The following is a 22,496-nucleotide window of genomic DNA, read 5'->3' on the forward strand; positions in this document are numbered from 1 at the left end:
TGATACTCTGCTTACCTACCTGTACAGTGCCAAGAAGTAAAGCGGTGATGAGAAATGGAATAAGAGAAGGGCCAAAATAATACAGATTAAGCCAGGCCAGTGCATCGATCAGCAGGATGTGCAGCAGGACACCAAAGAAAAATAATTTATTGGGTTTGAGGAGTCCCGTCTTCTCCACAGTGGAACGCAGGGCGCGGAAATCGTCCACTAGAGCGGCCTATGGTAGAGAGAAAACACCAGCAATTATGGGGGACGAAGGACAGATTATACAGGGTACAGACACTATCACATGGAAAGCTTACGTTCTTGCAGGGCTCCACGCAGGGCTGTCCGGGCGCCAACTCCCCGATCAAAAGACATGTCATATGCTTCTGTACAAACTCCTTATCAATGTGGAAGGCAGTGAACGGATCCTGTGTGGGGGACAGTCCGATACATCGATATATAACAAAAGCTTCAATATTATACAAGCCCACATCCACAACCCATGTAATCACTCAAGAAGTTCTTATTGCATAGCTGAGGCAGAATGAAATCTTAAAGGGAACCAACAACAGATCTTATTTCCATTTGTTGAAGTCAGATTCAATCTATTGTTCCCTGTTATCAGCCATGCTAGGCTTGGGATGTGGTGACTGCAGTATTCTTCAATAGATTTATTGATAAAAATCATAACAGAGTTTGTCACTTAACTTTCTACGGGGTAATGTGGGAGCAAGAGAAAGATTAGTAAACTAGGTAATAACTGGTATTGGAGACAATATACAAAATTGTAAATTAAAGGGGTTGTCTCATCTATTTTCAGGAGCACATGGCTCCCCAGCCTCGATGCCTCCTGCTTGCTGGGGAGGTGTAGGCTCCTGCTTGATTGACAGTCCGGACTATGTGCTCTCTGATGCTGCAAGCAGAGGCAGCTGTACTCCTGCAGCATTGGAGGAGCACAATGGAAGTGAAGCAGGTCAGACTGGGAGAAAACAGTGTATGCCAGAGGTACCGCCAACTTCAGGGCACTATTGTAAAGAGCTTGTAAGTGCTGCACTCCTTGATTAGAAGACTTTAATGGTGGCCATCAATCCATGTAAAGAGAAGTAAACAAAGTTAAAGACCCTCCATTCTTGTATTTGTAATAACAAGTAAATTGCAAAGTTGCTTGTTTTTACAAGAACATTGCAATTTTACCCATTTAATATAATGAGAATAACCCTTTAAACCAAGTATATGTTATCCGCAATCAATATATTAGCAAAAAAAAAACATTGATCACTGTGGGAAGGGGGGGTCCAACCTCTGCAGAGCCCGATCTGATTGGGACGGAGGTCGAGCATGCACCTCCGCACCATTCATTCTCTATGGGACTGGTGGAGAAAGACGGATAACACACAATTTCCAGTAGCCCCATAAGGAATGAATGGAATGGAGAGGCTGTGCGAGCTCGACCTTACACAGGGCTCTGCTGATCCCTTCTCCCAGCGATGGACCCCAGTGATCAATACGTTATTCCCTACAATATTGTTAGATTGATAACTTTCTATACTTGGAACAACCTCTAAGCAATTATAAGATATGTTTCTTCTGCTAGATTTGGTATGAAATTAGAGGGGTGTGAGGTACAGTACCCCAGAGACTGACATATCACATTGTCTCGGGGCTTGTACAGAGCCGTCATACAGCGGCATGTGCGAGTCTCAAGGGGGAATGTCCTTAAGGATAGATTGAACTTTAACTAATATTATATTTGGAAGAAAAGCATATAAAGTAATGGCTTAGAAATCAGCATTATATTTATTTTGCTCATGGTCTTGGCTATTACAGACTTCCTCTATAATCACCAGTCTTCTCCTGCACACCGGGGGTTAATCTGTACTCAGTCACCAAGCAGAGGCCCCACCCCAGGGATACAGAGGAGATGCTGGTGGGGAGGAAGTGGGCTGAGCGGAGAGTGGGACCACAGGGCTGCACCAATCCCAGGCATGGGTATAACAGCCAGTGCTGGGGCGCCAACACCTGACACTGTGCACAGCCCTGTATACACCCTGTATACACCCTGTATACACAATGTACAGCGGAAGGGATTAAGAAGAACTGCTGCCCCCGATACAGAGAAACGGAAAGAAAGGCAGACAGATATCAGATAAATAATACATAGACGATAGAGAGATGATAATGTGGCATCACTCTAGAAGAACACACTGCAGACAGACAGATAGAGAGATAGATAGAAGAGATAGATATGAGAAATAGATAGATAGAGAGATAGATAGAAGAGATAGATATGGGATAGACAGATAGATAGATAGATAGATAGATAGATAGATAGATAGATAGATAGACAGATAGATATGGGATAGACAGACAGATAGATAGATAGGTATGGGATAGATAGACAGATAGATAGATAGGTATGGGATAGATAGACAGATAGATAGATAGGTATGGGATAGATAGATAGATAGATATGGGATAGACAGACAGATAGATAGATAATAGATAGGTATGGGATAGATAGATAGATATGGGATAGACAGACAGATAGATAGATAGATAGATAGATAGGTATGGGATAGATAGATAGATAGATAGATAGATAGATAGATATGGGATAGATAGATAGATATGGGATAGATAGATATGGGATAGATAGATAGATATGGGATAGATAGATATGGGATAGATAGATAGATAGATGACAATGTGGCAGCACTCTAGAAGAACACAGGTGGAGAGATACAGAGACAGACAGAGAACAATGTGGCCGCACTGTAGGAGAGCGCAGGGAAGACTAGGCCTCTATGTCCCAATGTGTGTGATGTTTCAGCCATTAGGACCTTTCTCAGACTTGGAGATGTATGTGAAGTGCTGTCATTCTGTACCCCATGAATTAGGCAGGACATGGAGCCAGTCACTGCCTCCCCCGAGTACTCCTCCGCTGCTTTCCTCTATAAAACTACATATAAGAGGTGAAAGCTTTTTATCATAATAAAAACAAAATAAGAAAAAGTCACAGAAAGCGGCTTCTATGTGCAGGCCGCACAGCAGCTCTACATGCACAGAGCACTACTGAGTGACCCTACAGGACATGACTGCCCCGCCCGGCTCCCGGTATAATGACGAGTGGACCAGGGGTAACCAATCAGCTGCCAGCTCTCATCCTGTAAATACAAGTTTACAGATGAAAGCAGTGATCAGGTTGGTTGCTGAGGGCAGCACTTTCCCCATTTCTCACAGGTGGGCACTGTGTGTGTGGCCCGTGCTATGTACAGCTCATATATCTGCACATTGTATCCATCTTCACTGGATCATAAATGTGTCACTATATTATCTGTCCAGCATGAGACTAAGAGCCCACCAGTAACATGGTCTCTGGGGTCACTGCTCAGCTACATGATATATTACATTACCCTCATTCACTAATTTACCTTCGCTTTATATAATAGTTTGTTACATGAATGATGAGATGTCGCCATTGTCTGTACATAGTGAATCACGTGTATTGTGCCAACTACTGCTCCCAGGTGGGTTGTGGGCCGACACCTGCAGAGGGGCCCACCGGGGGATTCTCCGCTTCACCTGTGGGCCAGTCCCATCTTTCTCTCCATCCCTATAATATCTGTCTCTTTCCTTTCTATATCACTATACTATGTATCTATCTGCACATTTCTAGGTGCAACAACACCTTTTGTTGCACCTACAGCTATGTCGATGACATACAGCTTATATATTAGCAAATAATAAGAACACTATAGGAGCCTGAAGATCTCACACTAATAATAATTGATGCAATTGGAAGATATGAACCAAAATGAACATTCATCCGGTAAAACTTAGAGGGACTGTCCACCACTTAGACACCCCTTATTAAATACTGTAGCACCCCGAATGAAAAAAAAACACACCTTATACTGTCCTCCGGCACCGTTGCCATTCCAGCTATGTGGGCACGGCATTTACGTGACATTACGATGAGGCATAAGTGGCCGCTGATGAGGTTCTTCATTCACACTTCCCCGAATGTCTGAATTTCATCCAAGGGACATGTGAGTGAAGTAGCCAGTAAGCAGTCACTGATTGGCTGCATTAACAAAATGTCACACAAGCAGCAGGAATCCTGGCTCTGACATCGCTGGTGCAGGAGTTTAAAAGTGTTTTATTTTACTCAAGGTACTAAAGCATTTAAAGGGACCCTGTCTGCACAGAATGACTGTTCAAACCAAGCACAGGCGGTCGGAGCACCCTTGTTGGGACCAAACATTTAAGTGCTCCTTCCCACCTACTTGTTTCCCTCTTTCTCAGCCCTTCTCTGGTTCTATAAAGCTGGAACTATCAATCAAAGAAGAGAGGGGTGGAGACTGAGGGAAAACAAGCAGGTGTGAAGGTGCACTTAAATGTTTTGCTACACCAAGGGTGCACCGAGAGTCTGAACTTAAATTGAACAGTCTGTGATGACAAAATCTCTTTAAGAATAAAAGTTCAAATAGTGGACAAACATTTTAAAAACGAACAATCATCAGCTGACCGATCAGTCTGCAATTGTCTATAGTAAAGTTGCCTTTGATTTTTTGGTAGAAAATCACCCACAAAAAAATTTTTGTTGAAAGAATTTTCTCAGAAAGATTGTTTGGTGTTATCAAAAATGTATGACGAGGTTAAAGGGCTGTAGAGGCCAATATAGAGTAAGATGTGTATGGCGGCATCAATAGTCCTCCAAATGATTCTTTGTTTTATGATTGTTCATTTATCAGACCACATTCAACCAATGTGTATGGCCACGTTAACAGGAATCTGTCACCAAGTTTTCGCTACCTGAGAGCAGCATGATATAGGGGCAGAGACCCCGATTCCAGTGATGTGTCACTTACTGGGCTGCCTTCTGCAGTTTAGATAAAATCAAAGTTTTATCTGCAGACCTAGCAGTTCTCTGAATGCTGGGCTCTGTATAACCCCGCCCACACCACTGATTGGCAGCTTTCTCTGTGTACACTGTGCATAGGCAGAAAGCTGCCAATCAGTGGTGGGGACGGGGTTATACAGAGCTCATGAATATGGAGGACTGCCTGACAGGAGGTTTACTGGTCCTCTAGTGATCATCTCCAGCTGATAAAACTGAATTTATTAAAACTACAGCAAATAGCCAAGTAAGAGACACATCGCTGGAATCAGGGTCTCTGTTTCTATATTATGCTGCTCTCGATTAGGTGACAAAAACCTGCAAATGTCCCTATGGTGACTAATGTAAGCTATCTTGTATATCATGTACAAGTTGTTACAGTCTGCTCAGCTTCCTGACCTTAGATAATTACATTGTATTATTGCAGGGACTTTTACAAGGATCTGCAGCAGTGGGGTAATTTGAAGCTTGTGGGCTCCAATGCAAAATCTCCAACAGGGCCCCTGACTATCACAGGTTTTTAACAGTAATGGTCATTTCACATGGACCAAAGGGATCTCATGGGGCCCCCTAAGTTCCAGGTGTGATTTCAACTACCAGCTGCTATAATAGTTATGCACCTAGTTAAATGATATAGTTTATCAGTCTGAGATATATGCATGCATTCTGATCTGCAGACACATTTGTCGGTCGACACAAACAATTGTCCAATTCACTGAAACAGTTGTCGATTGTTTGTTATGACCGAAATGGGCCACTTAGGTTAACGTTTGTCTATGGTGTATGGGGGGCCTTAAAGTGGTTGTCTTATTTTCTTGAATGAATTAAATTGCAAAGTGCAGAAACTTTGCAATTCATCCCTTATGAAAATGAGTTATAATTCTATGGTTTACAGCTCATTGCCAGTTTATCAGCTACCTCTGCGGTCTATCAGAGGTGGCCGATCACCTAAACAAAAAGCACTTGTAAGCGGTTTGCTCTACAGCCTGCAATCACAGCCCTGGTGCTGGCCAGATTCTCCCTCCTCTGCTCCCTCTTTTCAGCCTTATCTTTCAGTTGAGAGTGTATGACTAGCTGGAGACCCTGGATGGTGGAGACCCTGGATGGTGGAGACCCTGGATGGTGGAGACCCTGGATGGTGGAGACCCTGGATGGTGGAGACCCTGGATGGTGGAGACCCTGGTTGGTGGAGACCCTGGATGGTGGAGACTCTGGATGGTGGAGACCCTGGTTGGTGGAGACCCTGCATAGTGGAGACCTTGGTTGGTGGAGACCCTGGATAGTGGAGACCCTGGTTGGTGCAGGCCTCTGGGCACTGCGCTCCCTTACTGCACAGTGTGAATGAGGGCGAGCTGGCGCAGGGTATTTCAGGCGTGCCTTAGCTTGGGTTACCAAGCATTTTCCCATCACACATTATTGAGCCCTGGTCAGACCTGGACTTACCGTGGCGTCCTGGCCGGCGTAGTGACTGATGACTCGCGATCCGCCGGGGTGTTTATAGCAGAACCTGGTGATGTCGTAGACCTTCCTGTGAATGACCAGCCAGCGCTCCTCGCGTTTGCAACGCTTCTGAACATCTTCCCAGGTGAAATATGGAAGTTCTCCTCCAGAGCCTGTCACTTCAGCAGCCATGATTGTCTCTGTGCACCGTCCCTACAAAACTCTACAATGCTCAGACCACAGTACAGGTGCAGGCGCTGTGCTCATTCATAGTGTGCAGAACCCCGCTCCTATAGTGCTGGCACTCCCCCATCCCTGCCAGTCCCCGCCATTGTCTCTAGGAATCTGCACTACTTGACAGCTGTTCCCCTATAAAGCCCCCATACCTCTATGTACCGTAAGTACTGCCGTATGTGCGCCGCCCCCTACCTGCGCTGCACGCTGCGCGCTGAACACTGCCTCCCAGTGCCCGGCTACACGGCTCTGAGCTTCAGCACCAGTAGGTCTTGGACTGCGGCGGCATGACACACCCACCTGACTGGCTATTGGTTCCCGTATTAACCTATCAAACGCCTTCTTCTCATAGTACCCTCCCAACCTCTATGATTGGCCGGATATGGATGACGTTGTTTCTGCTTCCACCAATCCACATTGGTTGTTCACTGTGAATGCCCCGCTTATGCCTGATAACCCGTTATATTCCCCGTGAATAAACTAAGCTTTATTGACACAAACGATGACAAGGAGTTATGTAATGGCAGTGGCCGGCAGGTGGCAGTGTCAGCGCTGATACAGTGGGTAATGCCATGTGGTGCAGCCCGGCCGCACGGTGATGTGCGCTGCCCGGCTACAAAGGTTCATGTTATAAGACATGTTCACACATCCAGTTTTTGACCCCAGTATCCAAAACCAGGAGTGGAACAATCAGAGGAAAAGTATAATAGAAACAGGTCACCACTTCTGTATTTATCACCCACTCCTGGTTTTAGCGGACAAATACTGATGTAAAATACTGACTGAATACTGATCGTGTGAACAAAGCCTTAGTGTGCATGTGGTATTCTTGAAGTTCTGTGATTTTACATCCAGCATGACTGATTATACCCCACTCTGTGGTGAAGGCTTGTGTGTTGTGTAAGCTGCGTCTCGTATGAGAAGTCACCTAACTGACGTCAGCGCGAGTATGATAACTTTCTCAAGGCGCTCGTGGTGACGTCTGAGAGGTGAACGGAGTTCATTGGCTCTGAACTCCGCTCACCTAATTCCTTTCACCGCGAGGCACTGATGCTGGGCTAGCACACACAGCTCAGTGTCTCTCAGCTCAGTGTCTCTGCGCTAGCACACAGCTCAGTGTCTCTCAGCTCAGTGTCTCTGCGCTAGCACACACAGCTCAGTGTCTCTTAGCTCAGTGTCTGCGCTAGCACACACAGCTCAGTGTCTCTCAGCTCAGTGTCTCTGCACTAGCACACACAGCTCAGTGTCTCTTAGCTCAGTGTCTGCGCTAGCACACACAGCTCAATGTCTCACAGCTCAGTGTCTCTGCGCTAGCACGCACAGCTCAGTGTCTCTCAGCTCAGTGTCTCTGCACCAGCACGCACAGCTCAGTGTCTCTCAGCTCAGTGTCTCTGCGCCAGCACGCACAGCTCAGTGTTTCTCAGCTCAGTGTCTCTGCGCTAGCAAGCACAGCTCAGTGTCTTTCAGCTCAGTGTCTCTGCTCTAGCATGCACAGCTCAGTGTCTCTGCGCTAGCACACACAGCTCAGTGTCTCTTAGCTCAGTGTCTCTGCGCTAGCACGCACAGCTCAGTGTCTCTGCGCTAGCACACACAGCTCAGTGTCTCTTAGCTCAGTGTCTCTGCGCTAGCACGCACAGCTCAGTGTCTCTCAGCTCAATGTCTCTGTGCTAGCACGCACAGCTCAGTGTCTCTCAGCTCAGTGTCTCTGTGCTAGCACACACAGCTCAGTGTCTCTTAGCTCAGTGTCTCTGCGCTAGCACGCACAGCTCAGTGTCTCTCAGCTCAATGTCTCTGTGCTAGCACGCACAGCTCAGTGTCTCTCAGCTCAGTGTCTCTGTGCTAGCACGCACAGCTCAGTGTCTCTCAGCTCAGTGTCTCTGCGCCAGCACGCACAGCTCAGTGTTTCTCAGCTCAGTGTCTCTGCGCTAGCAAGCACAGCTCAGTGTCTTTCAGCTCAGTGTCTCTGCTCTAGCACGCACAGCTCAGTGTCTCAGCGCTAGCACACACAGCTCAGTGTCTCTTAGCTCAGTGTCTCTGCGCTAGCACGCACAGCTCAGTGTCTCTCAGCTCAATGTCTCTGTGCTAGCACGCACAGCTCAGTGTCTCTCAGCTCAGTGTCTCTGCGCTAGCACGCACAGCTCAGTGTCTCTGCGCTAGCAAGCACAGCTCAGTGTCTTTCAGATCAGTGTCTCTGCGCTAGCACACACAGCTCAGTGTCTCTGCGCTAGCACGCACAGCTCAGTGTCTCTCAGCTCAGTGTCTCTGCGCTAGCACGCACAGCTCAGTGTCTCTCAGCTCAGTGTCTTTGCGCTCTAGCACACACAGCTCAGTGTCTCTCAGCTCAGTGTCTCGGCGCTAGGACACACAGCACAGTGTCTCTGCGCTAGGACACACAGCTCAGTGTCTCTGCGCTAGCACACAGCTCAGTGTCTCTCAGCTCAGTGTCTCTGCGCTAGCACACACAGCTCAGTGTCTCTTAGCTCAGTGTCTGCGCTAGCACACACAGCTCAATGTCTCTCAGCTCAGTGTCTCTGCGCTAGCACGCACAGCTCAGTGTCTCTGCGCTAGCACGCACAGCTCAGTGTCTCTCAGCTCAGTGTCTCTGCGCCAGCACGCACAGCTCAGTGTTTCTCAGCTCAGTGTCTCTGCGCTAGCAAGCACAGCTCAGTGTCTTTCAGCTCAGTGTCTCTGCGCTAGCACGCACAGCTCAGTGTCTTTCAGCTCAGTGTCTCTGCGCTAGCACACACAGCTCAGTGTCTCTCAGCTCAGTGTCTCTGCGCTAGCACGCACAGGTCAGTGTCTCTCAGCTCAATGTCTCTGTGCTAGCACGCACAGCTCAGTGTCTCTCAGCTCAGTGTCTCCGCGTTAGCACACACAGCTCAGTGTCTCTGCGCTAGCACGCACAGCTCAGTGTCTCTCAGCTCAGTGTCTTTGCACTAGCACGCACAGCTCAGTGTCTCTGCGCTAGCACGCACAGCTCAGTGTCTCTCAGCTCAGTGTCTCTGCGCTAGCACGCACAGCTCAGTGTCTCTCAGCTCAGTGTCTCTGCTCTAGCACGCACAGCTCACTGTCTATCAGCTCAGTGTCTCTGCGCTAGCACACACAGCTCAGTGTCTCTCAGCTCAGTGTCTCTGCGCTAGCACGCACAGGTTAGTGTCTCTCAGCTCAATGTCTCTGTGCTAGCACGCACAGCTCAGTGTCTCTCAGCTCAGTGTCTCCGCGTTAGCACACACAGCTCAGTGTCTCTGCGCTAGCACGCACAGCTCAGTGTCTCTCAGCTCAGTGTCTCTGCTCTAGCACGCACAGCTCACTGTCTATCAGCTCAGTGTCTCTGCGCTAGCACACACAGCTCAGTGTCTCTCAGCTCAGTGTCTCTGCGCTAGCACACACAGCTCAGTGTCTCCCAGCTCAGTGTCTCTGCTCTAGCACGCACAGCTCAGTGTCTCTCAGCTCAGTGTCTCTGCTCTAGCACGCACAGCTCAGTGTCTCTCAGCTCAGTGTCTCTGCGCTAGCACGCACAGGTCAGTGTCTCTCAGCTCAATGTCTCTGTGCTAGCACGCACAGCTCAGTGTCTCTCAGCTCAGTGTCTCCGCGTTAGCACACACAGCTCAGTGTCTCTGTGCTAGCACGCACAGCTCAGTGTCTCTCAGCTCAGTGTCTTTGCACTAGCACGCACAGCTCAGTGTCTCTGCACTAGCACACACAGCTCAGTGTCTCTCAGCTCAGTGTCTCTGCGCTAGCACGCACAGCTCAGTGTCTCTCAGCTCAGTGTCTCTGCTCAAGCACGCACAGCTCACTGTGTATCAGCTCAGTGTCTCTGCGCTAGCACGCACAGCTCAGTGTCTCTCAGCTCAGTATCTCTGCGCTAGCACGCACAGCTCAGTGTCTCTGCGCTAGCACACACAGCTCAGTGTCTCTCAGCTCAGTGTCTTTGCACTAGCACGCACAGCTCAGTGTCTCTGCGCTAGCACGCACAGCTCAGTGTCTCTCAGCTCAGTGTCTCTGCGCTAGCACGCACAGCTCAGTGTCTCTCAGCTCAGTGTCTCTGCTCTAGCACGCACAGCTCACTGTCTATCAGCTCAGTGTCTCTGCGCTAGCACACACAGCTCAGTGTCTCTCAGCTCAGTGTCTCTGCGCTAGCACGCACAGCTCAGTGTCTCTCAGCTCAGTGTCTCTGCTCTAGCACGCACAGCTCAGTGTCTCTCAGCTCAGTATCTCTGCGCTAGCACGCACAGCTCAGTGTCTCTCAGCTCAGTGTCTTTGCACTAGCACGCACAGCTCAGTGTCTCTGCGCTAGCACGCACAGCTCAGTGTCTCTCAGCTCAGTGTCTCTGCGCTAGCACGCACAGCTCAGTGTCTCTCAGCTCAGTCTCTCTGCTCTAGCACGCACAGCTCACTGTCTATCAGCTCAGTGTCTCTGCGCTAGCACACACAGCTCAGTGTCTCTCAGCTCAGTGTCTCTGCGCTAGCACGCACAGGTCAGTGTCTCTCAGCTCAATGTCTCTGTGCTAGCACGCACAGCTCAGTGTCTCTCAGCTCAGTGTCTCCGCGTTAGCACACACAGCTCAGTGTCTCTGCGCTAGCACGCACAGCTCAGTGTCTCTCAGCTCAGTGTCTCTGCTCTAGCACGCACATCTCACTGTCTATCAGCTCAGTGTCTCTGCGCTAGCACACACAGCTCAGTGTCTTTCAGCTCAGTGTCTCTGCGCTAGCACGCACAGCTCAGTGTCTCTCAGCTCAGTGTCTCTGCTCTAGCACGCACAGCTCAGTGTCTCTGATCAGTGTCTCTGCTCTAGCACGCACAGCTCAGTGTCTCTCAGCTCAGTGTCTCTGCGCTAGCACGCACAGGTCAGTGTCTCTCAGCTCAATGTCTCTGTGCTAGCACGCACAGCTCAGTGTCTCTCAGCTCAGTGTCTCCGCGTTAGCACACACAGCTCAGTGTCTGCGCTAGCACGCACAGCTCAGTGTCTCTCAGCTCAGTGTCTTTGCACTAGCACGCACAGCTCAGTGTCTCTGCGCTAGCACACACAGCTCAGTGTCTCTCAGCTCAGTGTCTCTGCGCTAGCACGCACAGCTCAGTGTCTCTCAGCTCAGTGTCTCTGCTCAAGCACGCACAGCTCACTGTGTATCAGCTCAGTGTCTCTGCGCTAGCACACACAGCTCAGTATCTCTCAGCTCAGTGTCTCTGCGCTAGCACGCACAGCTCAGTGTCTCTCAGCTCAGTGTCTCTGCTCTAGCACGCACAGCTCAGTGTCTCTCAGCTCAGTGTCTCTGCGCTAGCACGCACAGCTCAGTGTCTCTCAGCTCAGTGTCTCTGCTCTAGCACGCACAGCTCACTGTCTCTCAGCTCAGTGTCTCTGCGCTAGCACGCACAGCTCAGTGTCTCTCAGGTCAGTGTCTTTGCACTAGCACGCACAGCTCAGTGTCTCTGCGCTAGCACGCACAGCTCAGTGTGTCTCAGCTCAGTGTCTCTGCGCTAGCACGCACAGCTCAGTGTCTCTCAGCTCAGTGTCTCTGCGCTAGCACGCACAGCTCAGTGTCTCTCAGCTCAGTGTCTCTGCTCTAGCACGCACAGCTCACTGTCTATCAGCTCAGTGTCTCTGCGCTAGCACACACAGCTCAGTGTCTCTCAGCTCAGTGTCTCTGCGCTAGCACGCACAGCTCAGTGTCTCTCAGCTCAGTGTCTCTGCTCTAGCACGCACAGCTCACTGTCTCTCAGCTCAGTATCTCTGCGCCAGCACGCACAGCTCAGTGTCCCTCAGCTCAGTGTCTCTGCGCTAGCACACACAGCTCACTGTCTCTCAGCTCAGTGTCTCTGCTCTAGCACGCACAGCTCAGTGTCTCTCAGCTCAGTGTCTCTGCGCTAGCACACACAGCTCACTGTCTCTCAGCTCAGTGTCTCTGCTCTAGCACGCACAGCTCAGTGTCTCTCAGCTCAGTGTCTCTGCGCTAGCACGCACAGCTCAGTGTCTCTGCGCTAGCACGCACAGCTCAGTGTCTCTCAGCTCAGTGTCTCTGCGCTAGCACACACAGCTCAGTGTCTCTCAGCTCAGTGTCTCTGTGCTAGGACACACAGCTCAGTGTCTCTGCGCTAGCACGCACAGCTCAGTGTCTCTCAGCTCAGTGTCTCTGCGCTAGCACGCACAGCTCAGTGTCTCTCAGCTCAGTGTCTCTGCGCTAGCAAGCACAGCTCAGTGTCTTTCAGCTCAGTGTCTCTGCGCTAGCACACACAGCTCAGTGTCTCTCAGCTCAGTGTCTCTGCGCTAGCACGCACAGGTCAGTGTCTCTCAGCTCAATGTCTCTGTGCTAGCACGCACAGCTCAGTGTCTCTCAGCTCAGTGTCTCCGCGTTAGCACACACAGCTCAGTGTCTCTGCGCTAGCACGCACAGCTCAGTGTCTCTCAGCTCAGTGTCTTTGCACTAGCACGCACAGCTCAGTGTCTCTGCGCTAGCACGCACAGCTCAGTGTCTCTCAGCTCAGTGTCTCTGCGCTAGCACGCACAGCTCAGTGTCTCTCAGCTCAGTGTCTCTGCTCTAGCACGCACAGCTCACTGTCTATCAGCTCAGTGTCTCTGCGCTAGCACACACAGCTCAGTGTCTCTCAGCTCAGTGTCTCTGCGCTAGCACGCACAGGTTAGTGTCTCTCAGCTCAATGTCTCTGTGCTAGCACGCACAGCTCAGTGTCTCTCAGCTCAGTGTCTCCGCGTTAGCACACACAGCTCAGTGTCTCTGCGCTAGCACGCACAGCTCAGTGTCTCTCAGCTCAGTGTCTCTGCTCTAGCACGCACAGCTCACTGTCTATCAGCTCAGTGTCTCTGCGCTAGCACACACAGCTCAGTGTCTCTCAGCTCAGTGTCTCTGCGCTAGCACACACAGCTCAGTGTCTCCCAGCTCAGTGTCTCTGCTCTAGCTCGCACAGCTCAGTGTCTCTCAGCTCAGTGTCTCTGCTCTAGCACGCACAGCTCAGTGTCTCTCAGCTCAGTGTCTCTGCGCTAGCACGCACAGGTCAGTGTCTCTCAGCTCAATGTCTCTGTGCTAGCACGCACAGCTCAGTGTCTCTCAGCTCAGTGTCTCCGCTTTAGCACACACAGCTCAGTGTCTCTGTGCTAGCACGCACAGCTCAGTGTCTCTCAGCTCAGTGTCTTTGCACTAGCACGCACAGCTCAGTGTCTCTGCACTAGCACACACAGCTCAGTGTCTCTCAGCTCAGTGTCTCTGCGCTAGCACGCACAGCTCAGTGTCTCTCAGCTCAGTGTCTTCTCAAGCACGCACAGCTCACTGTGTATCAGCTCAGTGTCTCTGCGCTAGCACGCACAGCTCAGTGTCTCTCAGCTCAGTATCTCTGTGCTAGCACGCACAGCTCAGTGTCTCTGCGCTAGCACACACAGCTCAGTGTCTCTCAGCTCAGTGTCTTTGCACTAGCACGCACAGCTCAGTGTCTCTGCGCTAGCACGCACAGCTCAGTGTCTCTCAGCTCAGTGTCTCTGCGCTAGCACGCACAGCTCAGTGTCTCTCAGCTCAGTGTCTCTGCTCTAGCACGCACAGCTCACTGTCTATCAGCTCAGTGTCTCTGCGCTAGCACACACAGCTCAGTGTCTCTCAGCTCAGTGTCTCTGCGCTAGCACGCACAGCTCAGTGTCTCTCAGCTCAGTGTCTCTGCTCTAGCACGCACAGCTCAGTGTCTCTCAGCTCAGTGTCTCTGCGCTAGCACGCACAGCTCAGTGTCTCTCAGCTCAGTGTCTTTGCACTAGCACGCACAGCTCAGTGTCTCTGCGCTAGCACGCACAGCTCAGTGTCTCTCAGCTCAGTGTCTCTGCGCTAGCACGCACAGCTCAGTGTCTCTCAGCTCAGTCTCTCTGCTCTAGCACGCACAGCTCACTGTCTATCAGCTCAGTGTCTCTGCGCTAGCACACACAGCTCAGTGTCTCTCAGCTCAGTGTCTCTGCGCTAGCACGCACAGGTCAGTGTCTCTCAGCTCAATGTCTCTGTGCTAGCACGCACAGCTCAGTGTCTCTCAGCTCAGTGTCTCCGTGTTAGCACACACAGCTCAGTGTCTCTGCGCTAGCACGCACAGCTCAGTGTCTCTCAGCTCAGTGTCTCTGCTCTAGCACGCACATCTCACTGTCTATCAGCTCAGTGTCTCTGCGCTAGCACACACAGCTCAGTGTCTCTCAGCTCAGTGTCTCTGCGCTAGCACGCACAGCTCAGTGTCTCTCAGCTCAGTGTCTCTGCTCTAGCACGCACAGCTCAGTGTCTCTCAGCTCAGTGTCTTTGCTCTAGCACGCACAGCTCAGTGTCTCTCAGCTCAGTGTCTCTGCGCTAGCACGCACAGGTCAGTGTCTCTCAGCTCAATGTCTCTGTGCTAGCACGCACAGCTCAGTGTCTCTTAGCTCAGTGTCTCCGCGTTAGCACACACAGCTCAGTGTCTGCGCTAGCACGCACAGCTCAGTGTCTCTCAGCTCAGTGTCTTTGCACTAGCACGCACAGCTCAGTGTCTCTGCGCTAGCACACACAGCTCAGTGTCTCTCAGCTCAGTGTCTCTGCGCTAGCACGCACAGCTCAGTGTCTCTCAGCTCAGTGTCTCTGCTCAAGCACGCACAGCTCACTGTGTATCAGCTCAGTGTCTCTGCGCTAGCACACACAGCTCAGTATCTCTCAGCTCAGTGTCTCTGCGCTAGCACGCACAGCTCAGTGTCTCTCAGCTCAGTGTCTCTGCTCTAGCACGCACAGCTCAGTGTCTCTCAGCTCAGTGTCTCTGCGCTAGCACGCACAGCTCAGTGTCTCTCAGCTCAGTGTCTCTGCTCTAGCACGCACAGCTCACTGTCTCTCAGCTCAGTGTCTCTGCGCTAGCACGCACAGCTCAGTGTCTCTCAGCTCAGTGTCTTTGCACTAGCACGCACAGCTCAGTGTCTCTGCGCTAGCACGCACAGCTCAGTTTCTCTCAGCTCAATGTCTCTGCGCTAGCACGCACAGCTCAGTGTCTCTCAGCTCAGTGTCTCTGCGCTAGCACGCACAGCTCAGTGTCTCTCAGCTCAGTGTCTCTGCTCTAGCACGCACAGCTCACTGTCTATCAGCTCAGTGTCTCTGCGCTAGCACACACAGCTCAGTGTCTCTCAGCTCAGTGTCTCTGCGCTAGCACGCACAGCTCAGTGTCTCTCAGCTCAGTGTCTCTGCTCTAGCACGCACAGCTCACTGTCTCTCAGCTCAGTATCTCTGCGCCAGCACGCACAGCTCAGTGTCCCTCAGCTCAGTGTCTCTGCGCTAGCACACACAGCTCACTGTCTCTCAGCTCAGTGTCTCTGCTCTAGCACGCACAGCTCAGTGTCTCTCAGCTCAGTGTCTCTGCGCTAGCACACACAGCTCACTGTCTCTCAGCTCAGTGTCTCTGCTCTAGCACGCACAGCTCAGTGTCTCTCAGCTCAGTGTCTCTGCGCTAGCACGCACAGCTCAGTGTCTCTGCGCTAGCACGCACAGCTCAGTGTCTCTCAGCTCAGTGTCTCTGCTCTAGCACGCACAGCTCACTGTCTATCAGCTCAGTGTCTCTGCGCTAGCACACACAGCTCAGTGTCTCTCAGCTCAGTGTCTCTGCGCTAGCACGCACAGCTCAGTGTCTCTCAGCTCAGTGTCTCTGCGCTAGCACGCACAGCTCAGTGTCTCTCAGCTCAGTGTCTCTGCTCTAGCACGCACAGCTCAATGTCTCTCAGCTCAGTGTCTCTGCTCTAGCACGCACAGCTCAGTGTCTCTCAGCTCAGTGTCTCTGCGCTAGCACGCACAGCTCAGTGTCTCTGCGCTAGCACGCACAGCTCAGTGTCTCTCAGCTCAGTGTCTCTGCTCTAGCACGCACAGCTCACTGTCTATCAGCTCAGTGTCTCTGCGCTAGCACACACAGCTCAGTGTCTCTCAGCTCAGTGTCTCTGCGCTAGCACGCACAGCTCAGTGTCTCTCAGCTCAGTGTCTCTGCGCTAGCACGCACAGCTCAGTGTCTCTCAGCTCAGTGTCTCTGCTCTAGCACGCACAGCTCAATGTCTCTCAGCTCAGTGTCTCTGCTCTAGCACACACAGCTCACTGTCTATCAGCTCAGTGTCTCTGCGCTAGCACACACAGCTCACTGTCTCTCAGCTCAGTGTCTCTGCTCTAGCACGCACAGCTCAGTGTCTCTCAGCTCAGTGTCTCTGCGCTAGCAAGCACAGCTCAGTGTCTTTCAGCTCAGTGTCTCTGCTCTAGCATGCACAGCTCAGTGTCTCTCAGCTCAGTGTCTCTGCTCTAGCACGCACAGCTCACTGTCTATCAGCTCAGTGTCTCTGCGCTAGCACACACAGCTCAGTGTCTCTCAGCTCAGTGTCTCTGCGCTAGCACGCACAGCTCAGTGTCTCTCAGCTCAGTGTCTTTGCACTAGCACGCACAGCTCAGTGTCTCTCAGCTCAGTGTCTCTGCGCTAGCACGCACAGCTCACTTTCTCTCAGCTCAGTATCTCTGCGCTAGCACACACAGCTCAGTGTTTCTCAGCTCGGTGTCTCTGCTGGATGCGAGGCTGTATAGTCACATCATGCAACCATGCAGTAAGGCATCCAGATGTAGCAGAGCTAGACTTATCACAGGGCAAATGGATTATCTTCTCGTCAGACAGGGGAGGAATATGGTGCTTTATTATTTTTACTTTTTTCCATAATAAATGGGTAAAAGAGGGACAGGGAGTGTTTATTTCAATAAGGAGTCTGTGTCATTATTTCAAATAAAGGACTTTATTCTTGCTGTTTGTTTTATTTACAATATGACTATGGGGTTAGTAATGGGGGTGTCTTATAGACGCCTCTCCATTACTAACCCCTGGGCTTGATGTCAGCTGCCAATACAAGGCCAACCTCAATACCATTACCCCAATTGCCACCGCACCAGGGCAAGTAGAAAGAGCCGAGGGTAAGCACCAGAATTAGCGCATCTTATGGATGCGTTATTTCTGGGGTGGCTGAGAGATGATGTTTTTAGTCTGGGGAGGCGGACAATATCCATGGCCCCTTCCTAGCCTATTAATATCAGCCCGCAGCTGTTTGCCTAGCCTTTACTGGTTACTAATAATAAGGGGGACCCACATCATTATTTTTCTTTAATTTATTTATTTATTAAATACTTGTAAAGTAAGCATTGATTATATAGCTCACATATTTATATTTAATTATATCTAGCTTTTTAAGAATATTTAATTTGAAAACTTTCTTTAATTGACAGAGAATTACTCTATATAAAAGCCCATGTTAAAATTGCATTGCATACAGATTGCATTCGCATGTCATTCATGGTAGGTGAGAAAATCGCATTGTACTCGCATGACACTCGTCTGACTTTTCAACAACAACATCGGACCGATTTTTGTAACGGTGATGGGTATGAGCTCTAATAGCCTAACTCATGCTTGCTTGCCCTGGAGTCTCCCAATATATAGGTAAGCAAACCTGCTTCAGGAAAGACCGCCAGCAAACCTGCTTCAGGAAAGACCGCCAGCAAACCTGCTTCAGGAAAGACCGCCAGCAAACCTGCTTCAGGAAAGACCGCCAGCAAACCTGCTTCAGGAAAGACCGCCAGCAAACCTGCTTCAGGAAAAACCGCCAGCTTTTTCATTATTAGCGGTGTCTAAAAAAAACCTCAGGTGTGCTGGGGGTCTTAAAGATGTCTTGTGCACATTCCCTGAGGCTGTGTGCCCACGTAGCATTTTTCAAGCGTATATGCTGCGGAATTTCCGCAGCGTAAACGCTTGAAAAACGCATGTATATCCGCACCCCATGGTCCCCAATGGGATTCCGCAAGTTCTATGCACATGCTGCGGATTTTTCCGCAGCGTTTATGCCGCGTTCAAAAATCCGCAGCATGTCATTTAATTTTGCGTTTCCGCAAGCGGAATTGCCTTTGTCCAATGCATAAAAAACGCAAGGCAATTCCGCATGTGGAAAACGCGTGATAAACGCGCGAAAAATGCGCGATAAACGCGTGCGGAATTCCGCATGCGTTTTTCCGGGAGAGGACTTGCATTTATGCAGCAGAAATTTTCTGCTTCATAAATGCAACGTGGGCACATAGCCTTAGAGACGCTCTTTGTTTCTGCTTTCAACAATGATCAAGAGATGAAGATCCTAAACAATTTTTCTCCCTTTTATTAACTCAGAATTATCTAATAAGGTATATGAAAATTGGTTTCTTAAACGGGACTCTTGGAAAACTCTGGCTTGTAGGGGCGCTCTGGTTGACACTAGTCACAGGGGCACTTACACTTAGGCTGTAGTTATGAAATTGGACAGCTCGTATGACCACTCTTAGGGTAGAGTGACACGACCGTTTTCTCTTCATCTGAGAAACATGGTCCGATTATTTTGATCAGATTCTGATTAGAGTTTGATCAGATTGGGATCAGTTTTTCTTGGAGATGGAGTGAAAAAAAAAGTTTCTCCACCATCTCCATTACATCAGTTTGTGAAAATCGGACGGCACTTGGATGTCATCCGAGTGCAGTCTGATTTTTTTCATGGACCCATAAACATGAATGGACGAGGGCTGTCCGATTCTCAGAGGCAAATCATGCATGCTGCAATCTTTTTCCTCACACCACCGAGGAAAAATTCAGACATGTGCACAGCCTCATAGAATAACATGGGTACAAGTGCTGTCCATGAAAACCACAGTTAGAACTCGTCTGAGATATGAGGAGACCTTGCTGGCATTATTTACTAAGGGGGGCACTCTGTTGTCCCTTTGGGCAATGTAACATCACAATCACATGCACAGTGCATCTTATTCGCTAATCAAAACAAATATATAATTTAATAGTAACTAACTCAACCCATAATTACCCGACTACAGCTCCAAAATGACACTGACAATACTTAGTCGTAGTGTGACTGATACCGCAGAATTGTGCCAAATATAAAATGTAACATCCCTGGCGGCGTGCTTGTATAGTGCACCACCTCCCACCATGCAAGACCGCAATCTTACCCATCAGTCCAGCCTGCAAACCTTGCTCCAGTTCATGCTGTGTGCATGTCTCTTGTCTGATTGCTTAGGGCGGCGGCCCAGTTACTTCCTGATTCTTATAGCTGCTGTGGGCACACTCCTAATGCGTCCCCAGCCTATTGCTGTGAGTCATTGGATACTTAAACCCCCTCCACCCAGAAGGAGGGGCCTGAGCAACACTAACTATCAGTGTGCTCCTTGCCTCTGAGTTGCCAGGTCCTGTTCTGCATTTTGTCTGTTTCTGCCACCCTGGGGGCTGCATACCCAGGCCTGTTACCTGTATCTATGACTTCTAGTCTGTTTCCGCCACTCTGGGGGCTGTATACCCAGGCCTGTTACCTGTGACTTCTAGTCTGTTTCCGCCACTCTGGGGGCTGTATACCCAGGCTCGTTCTTGTATCTTGTTGCAGTAGCAGTTCCTGTCTGATCTGTCTCCTAGCCTGTTACCTGTTTGTCTCTATGTCCGTACCTTCCCTTTTCCAGCAGTGTCTGAACCTGCACCTAACTCCAACTCGTTGTGTCTGTACTTCTGTTTGTGAGTTTTGTGTCCACTCGCTACTTCATTGTAAGTACCTTGTGTGTATCTGGTTCTGCTTGTCCCTTTTCCATTCCTCCGTATCTACCTCCTGTGTTCTAGCCATCTTCCTGTATTTTCCAGTCTGTTCCATGTGAACAGAGCCCTGTCCTCTCTGCCTGCACCTTCAGCCCTGTTCTGCTCTGCTTGCTCACCGCGCCAGCAGTTTCTCTCTGCTCTGCCTTGCCCACCACTCCAGCGGCTTCTCTCTGCTCTGCCTTGCCCACCGCTCCGGCGGTTCCTCTCTGCTCTGCCTTGTCCACCGCACCTGCGGTTTCGCTCTTCCCTGCTTGCTCACCGCACCTGCGGTTTTGCTCTGCTCTGCCTTGTCCACCGCTCCGGCGGTTCCTCTCTGCTCTGCCTTGTCCACCACTCCGGCGGTTTCGCTCTGCTCTGCCTTGTCCACCGCACCTGCGGTTTCGCTCTGCTCTGCCTTGTCCACCGCTCCGGCGGTTCTGCTCTGCTCTGCCTTGTCCACCGCACCTGCGGTTTCGCTCTGCTCTGCTTGCTCACCGCACCGGGGGTTCCGCTCTGCTCTGCCTTGTCCTCCGCTCCGGCGGTTTCGCTTTACTCTGCTTGTCTACCGCATCTGCTGCTCTGCTCCTGTCTCCCAGTCTGTACTGGACCCTATCCAGCCTGCGCTCCAACCTGCTAGTACTTCCCTGTCTGCACTCCAGCCGTACTTGCCAGTATCTCCCTGTGTGCACTCCAGCCGTGCTTGCCAGTACCCACCTGTCTGCATACCAGCCGTGCTTGTCAGTGCCCACCTGTCTGCATACCAGCCGTGCTTGCCAGTACCCACCTGTCTGCATACCAGCCGTGCTTGCCAGTATCCACCTGTCTGCATACCAGCCGTGCTTACCAGTATCCACCTGTCTGCATACCTGCCGTGCCTGCCAATACCCACCTGTCTGTATGCCAGTCTAACCTGCCTGTTCCTGTATTCCCCGGTGTGGGTCAACAGCTGTGACCGGGGTCTGACCTGGAGTAGCACCTGGTCCCTCTGCTCGGTTCCTCCTTGGTTCATGGAGTCGACTGAGCCGCCGTGCGACCTTGGTCGGATCGGGTTGATGCTTAGTTACACCCCTCCAGGCACTCCTCGGTTCATGGTACAGTGGGATCACTAATCACGCTCACGCCAGTCAGTCCGGGCGCGAGCGTAACATAAAATACTTCTAAAAATTCTTTGCACTGAGCACTGTGATATCTTCTTCTAGATATAATAATAATGATGCAGAAGACGAGACCTAATAGTGGTGCATATAAAGAAGTATCAGCCACTAGGAAAGAAGAGACCTAATAGCGGTGCATATAAAGAAGCATTAGCCACTGAGAAAGATGAGACCTAATAGCGGTGCATATAAAGAAGTATCAGACACTGGGAAAGACGAGACCTAATAGCGTTCCATATAAAGAAGTATCAGACACTGGGAAAGACGAGACCTAATAGCGGTACATATAAAGAAGTATCAGACACTGGGAAAGACGAGACCTAATAGCGGTGCATATAAAGAAGCATCAGACACTGGGAAAGACGAGACCCAATAGCGGTGCATATAAAGAAGTATCAGCCACTGGGAAAGACGAGACCTAATAGCGGTACATATAAAGGAGTATCAGACACTGGGAAAGACGAGACCTAATAGCGGTACATATAAAGAAGTATCAGCCACTGGGAAAGACGAGACCTAATAGCGGTACATATAAAGAAGTATCAGACACTGGGAAAGACGAGACCTAATAGCGGTGCATATAAAGAAGTATCAGACACTGGGAAAGACGAGACCTAATAGCGGTACATATAAATAAGTATCAGCCACTGGGAAAGACTAGACCTAATAGTGGTACATATAAAGAAGTATCAGACACTGGGAAAGACGAGACCTAATAGCTGTGTATATAAAGAAGTATCAGACACTGGGAAAGACGAGACCTAATAGCAGTGTATATAAAGAAGTATCAGCCACTGGGAAAGACGAGACCTAATAGCGGTACATATAAAGAAGTATCAGACACTGGGAAAGATGAGACCTAATAGCGGTACATATAAATAAGTATCAGCCACTGGGAAAGACTAGACCTAATAGTGGTACATATAAAGAAGTATCAGACACTGGGAAAGACGAGACCTAATAGCTGTGTATATAAAGAAGTATCAGCCACTGGGAAAGACGAGACCTAATAGCAGTGTATATAACGAAGTATCAGCCACTGGGAAAGACGAGACCTAATAGCGGTACATATAAAGAAATATCAGCCACTGGGAAAGACGAGACCTAATAGCGGTACATATAAAGAAGTATCAGACACTGGGAAAGACGAGACCTAATAGCGGTGTATATAAAGAAGTATCAGCCACTG

General features: G+C 50.1%; 1 protein-coding gene across 1 annotated transcript in view; it reads right to left on the minus strand.

Annotated features, from left to right (window-relative positions):
* FADS1 (fatty acid desaturase 1) overlaps positions 1–6,850 on the minus strand; it is a 32,856-nt gene extending 26,006 nt beyond the window's left edge. Inside the window, exons 1-3 of the mRNA XM_073657983.1 lie at positions 6,329–6,850; positions 303–413; positions 20–217 (exon numbers count right to left, since the gene is read on the minus strand). Of these exons, the coding sequence (XP_073514084.1) occupies positions 20–217; positions 303–413; positions 6,329–6,517 (498 nt within the window). The 5' untranslated portion in view covers positions 6,518–6,850. The remainder of the gene's footprint in view (positions 1–19; positions 218–302; positions 414–6,328) is intronic.
* Positions 6,851–22,496: the final 15,646 nt, after the last annotated feature.

Source organism: Phyllobates terribilis, unplaced genomic scaffold (assembly GCF_046119375.1).
Source record: "Phyllobates terribilis strain yellow unplaced genomic scaffold, ASM4611937v1 Scaffold_13__5_contigs__length_258822181, whole genome shotgun sequence".
Lineage (NCBI taxonomy): Eukaryota > Metazoa > Chordata > Amphibia > Anura > Dendrobatidae > Phyllobates > Phyllobates terribilis.